General features: G+C 35.5%; 1 protein-coding gene across 1 annotated transcript; it reads left to right on the forward strand.

Annotated features, from left to right (window-relative positions):
* Positions 1–416: 416 nt before the first annotated feature.
* LOC102807372 (uncharacterized) lies at positions 417–2968 on the forward strand. The gene is made up of 2 exons (XM_006821813.2): positions 417–510; positions 1812–2968. The coding sequence occupies exon 2, from the start codon at positions 1850–1852 to the stop codon at positions 2666–2668; it is 819 nt and encodes a 272-aa protein (XP_006821876.1). The 5' UTR covers positions 417–510; positions 1812–1849; the 3' UTR covers positions 2669–2968.
* The last annotated feature ends 1701 nt before the right edge of the window (positions 2969–4669 follow it).

Genomic DNA, 4669 nt, shown 5'->3' on the forward strand with positions numbered 1-4669 from the left:
GAGTTCTAAACAATAGTGCAACGGCATGTGAACCGAACGTGAAGTCGCTATCATAATAAGATTATCTATTTTCTCAATTTGTTTATTTTTGCAGTTTTTGCTCTCGGTAAAATTTGAAACTAGAATTCTATATGCAGTTTAAAACCTATAGTTATCGCTTGTTATTCAGATCAGAAATTAGTTGACTATATGTTTGTGACACTTTGACATTTGATACGCTATGTTGAATGATCATGAATAAATTTTGTAAACATTTTTGGTCGAATATATATACGAATTATGTTGTACTGTTACATTATCCTAAATTATGTTTATAACATTCATTTTTATTCATTCACACATTCATGAACAATTTATCTAGAAAACTTTTGAAAGGCCGCCCTCTTTAATGAAAACGGTGTATGATTTGACCTAAGGGTTTGACCTCTCGGTTTACCACGGGAACGTGAGTCGAGCATGTCAGTATAAATATCACAGTCCTATTAAAGCCTGCTTGAAAACTACTAATCGGTAAGAAAGGTTGTTTTCATGGATTTATCTGAGAATATTTGTTATGGCTGTCACGGCTGTGAATAATATGATTGTTAAAATTAGGCTGTTTCTGAGTGGCGGCCATTGTTTTGTTTTTTTCAACGAAGGCCGTAGGATAGATTCGTTTTACTAGTGAACTGTATTTGCTTGAAGTATGACGAAATGACATCATAATAGATACTTCAAGGCAGATAGCAATATAATAAGTTATTTGTGTACATATGTGTTTTATTACACCAAGGAACATCGAATGTTGAATGACGTTTTCATGAACAACAAACTCTGTAGTTTATATTACGACCTTCTAACACTTGGAATAGCCGCGGGCACAGTCCTATCAATCGGCTTCCTCCCACTGGGAAACGAAGCAGCTAACTCTATGAAAGGTTCTCCGCAATAATTTTTAGCCGGGTGACGAATCCCCTCTCTTTAATTAAGTGTTCTCGGGAATGTGGGCCGGGTCAACGGATTGTCAGTGGGAGGGGGCGCCAAAAGACAAGATTGCACTCACACACGTTATTGTTGTTTGCCCTTTGATATGGATATATATATAATATAAATGATGATGTAAGCCATGTTGCCGCTTCTTTTGGTGGTGGCTGTAATATATTTTTCAGTCAATAGAACTTCATCACATTGTTTTTTATAGTAATTTTCAAAAATGTGTATCGTCTCTTCTATTAAAAACGCTTACACTTATGTAAATGATATATACTGTAAATAGGTTAATTATTCACTGGGTTTTAATTTTGCTTATTTCGCTGACTGGAAAATGCGCTAAATTAAAACCCAATTAATATGTAAAATTAGCATAGAACGCATTATCTAAATAATAAAACTGTGAATTTAAAACCCATCGAATATGCCTGAAATGGTAAATCAACCCAGTGAAAAATAATCATGTACCTGTGTGACTCAAACGAGGTCAATGCTCCAGTATGCAATAAATACAACATTTTTGTGCCTGTGTTCGAGATTTTTTTGTTTACTAAGAAGGAAAAAATGCATTTTTTCTCACTTAGTTTTGAACTTGAAGGTTATTTCAATTCCGATGATTGTCTAAATCATTGTTCGGCTTCTTTTACATGATGTAAATTAAATAAACATTAAATAAAGTAAATTTTTTTAATATGTGAATGACAGTAATGTTTTATCGTCATACTATGTTTGAATATTCTAACGCACTGCAATTGACAATCAATATATTATTCGATAGGTGTGACAATAGGCGAAAATTCTGCAATGTTAACATAGTTCTTTTTAACATTTTCACCATGCAGGCTGTGACTGAGGACGAAATCTTATATACAACACTATAATGGCAGCACAAGCCTTGGATGTGGCGCCCTCAATCCGGGTGATGTTATGGACACATGCCAGGTCTAGATCTACGGCATTTGAGTTGGCAATTGCATCGGAACCATCTATTAAAGTTTTTCATGAACAGTTCATTGTAGCGTATTTCTATGGATCAGATCGAAAATGTAGCGAGTTGTATTTGAGAGCGCCACCTATGTCTGGAAATGCATATCAAGAAGTGAAAAATAGGCTAGAGACAAAGTGGACCGGGAAAAGGGTCATCTTTGCAAAAGATGGAGCATTTGGATTAGGAAGTAAAGACAACTATAAATATCTGCCATACGGTTACACTCACACGTTTCTTATTCGTGACCCGATTGCATCCATCTTGTCTCTGTACAAGTGTATTATGAAGCGTCATCCTGAAGATGAAAAACTGGCCATAATCAAAATGACCATTGAAGTTGGCGATTTTAAATCACTATACGAACTATATAAGTATGTTACTGAAGAAATGAAACAACCTGCAATAATCATGGAATCAGACGATTTAATGATGTATCCAAAGGAAACGATGCAAAAATATTGCTTAGCAACTGGTATTCCATTTAGTGAGAACTTCTTACACTGGAAACCTGGCAATGTTGATCATTTCCCCGATTTCATGAAGGAACCAACGTTTTTCAATATATATTATAAGACAGTTGTTGAAAGCACTTGTTTCCAGCCACCAACACAATCACCCTTAGATTTGAGCGAGTTACCAGGAGAAATAAAGAGAGAAATTGAGAATGTCACTATGCCTTTGTACAGAGAAATGGCCAGAAATAAATTATAAATTTGTACCCGTTATTAATTACCGCGACTATTTTATTCATTGATTAATAACACAGAAAATACCACTAAAAAAATTTGTGATATCACAGACACCTGGCAAAATTTATCTCCAGCAACATTTAAGTCGCTTACGTAATTACGTGTCTTTTTTTTATATTAAACAATAGTATTAATGAGAACGCTAACCATTGTGGTACTGTATCCTAAACATTTGTATGATGACCTCCTATTTGTTTTTACTTCTTTTCATCCTTTTAAGTGTATTTCCTGTAAATCTGAAAATATAATCATCCCTCTTCAACTGTTTTCAGAATCACTCAATAGCTGTTCTGTGTATGTTTTATTACATGCCTTTATCCGCCCGCCAATCAAACACACATTTTAGAATAGGAACGTCCGGGGATTTTTGCGGTCTAGTGAGCCATGTACGGACCGTCGTCTATAGCAACAGAGAGGTCCAATGATCAAAGAAATTCGCGGAGCTACTTTCGTTTGCTTGTAGAAATTTTATAAAAAAATAAAATGGACAATCATGATGGGGTTAATATTCAAAATTTAAAAGTTTGCAACTACACACAATCCATTTTACAACAATACACGTAAAAACAACTCGCATCGGATACATGGGCTTGTCAACCACAAATGAAATTAAAACAATCGATAACTCGCAAAAGTTCAACAACTTGTGACAACAGTGCATACTAATTTAAAATCGGCAAGTTCTAATAAACTTCCTGGCTAGATTCTGAGCTATTGTTAATAACCTGTATACGACTGAATTTGCATGATTTAACAAGTGTGGGTGACACATTCTTCCTTGGTTGTGGAACGGTTTCATTCATTGTGATGGTACAAGCTCATTCAACTCGACCGGTGGTATGTCTTCGAGGTGCGCGGCAATTCTACGGTATTCTGAGTTAGCCCGGCACTCTGTACAGCGACGGACATCAGGTTCGATGGTTTTAACGGTACTTTGCTTCTGGTGTGCTTTTATAAAATCGTCCACTTCGTCCGGTACTTCATTTTCTGGTGCTGGTTTAAGAATTCCATCAAGATGGCCCTGTCCTATTGACCACAACCACTGCATAATATCTATTTCGTGTGCTGGTTGTCAAGGGAGCCGGTTAACAGGATGCGTAAACATATCTATCCGCAGTTCCAAACTTATCCATTAACGCGATTGCATGCAAAACTTTGTTACTGCTTATGAAAAATGTACCTTTTTACCAATAAGAATTACCTTTAAACATTAAGATATAAACCCTGTATCCTTTATGTTATTAAAGGCATATAACGTCGGGCAAATAATCACCTGCGCTCGGGCACAAACGCCCATATTCGGGTAGTAAGGCCAGACTTTTATTATCCCTTGTTTCGCGAACCCGCCGAATGAACAGGAGCCGAAAATGAAATAAAAATAAAATGTTATTTCAGCGTAATTTCTCGCGCCCGCCGAATTGTAAGTGCAACAAAAATGCTTTAAAAAATATTATTTTTATCTTCATTTTTTTACCGCCCGCCGCATAACAAATCCAAGTTGCATTTTCGTGGGAGTATCATCAAAGTACCAAAGTCTCGCGCAGATGAGAAACAATGTTATACATGGAATAACATTTTATTTTATTTCTTCTTTCTGATCAATGATCTCACTTACAATTCTTTGAGAATCACACAAATCTAATGGGAAAAAAGAATTATAATTTTATATTTTGTCCGCCCTTCTCAAAAAAAATTGCCTTATAAAAACTCGAGAAACATGGAATAAAAAAAGTCTGGCCTAATATATATATATATATATAACCAGTACAGGATTGTAACTGCTAAGCCAGTAACAAACGAATCATATTTCATGCTTCTGATAGGTACGATTATAATTACTAGCTAATTTAAGGTAGAGATGCTGGTTCGTTGGCACTGGGAGTGAATTTGTTTTTTTTAGAGACTGTTAAAATTTTGCAGCTCTGTGAGCAGTGCAACATACTCAGAAAACGATTTTGAAATA

Source organism: Saccoglossus kowalevskii, chromosome 6 (genome assembly GCF_978046115.1).
Source record: "Saccoglossus kowalevskii chromosome 6, keSacKowa6.1, whole genome shotgun sequence".
NCBI lineage: Eukaryota > Metazoa > Hemichordata > Enteropneusta > Harrimaniidae > Saccoglossus > Saccoglossus kowalevskii.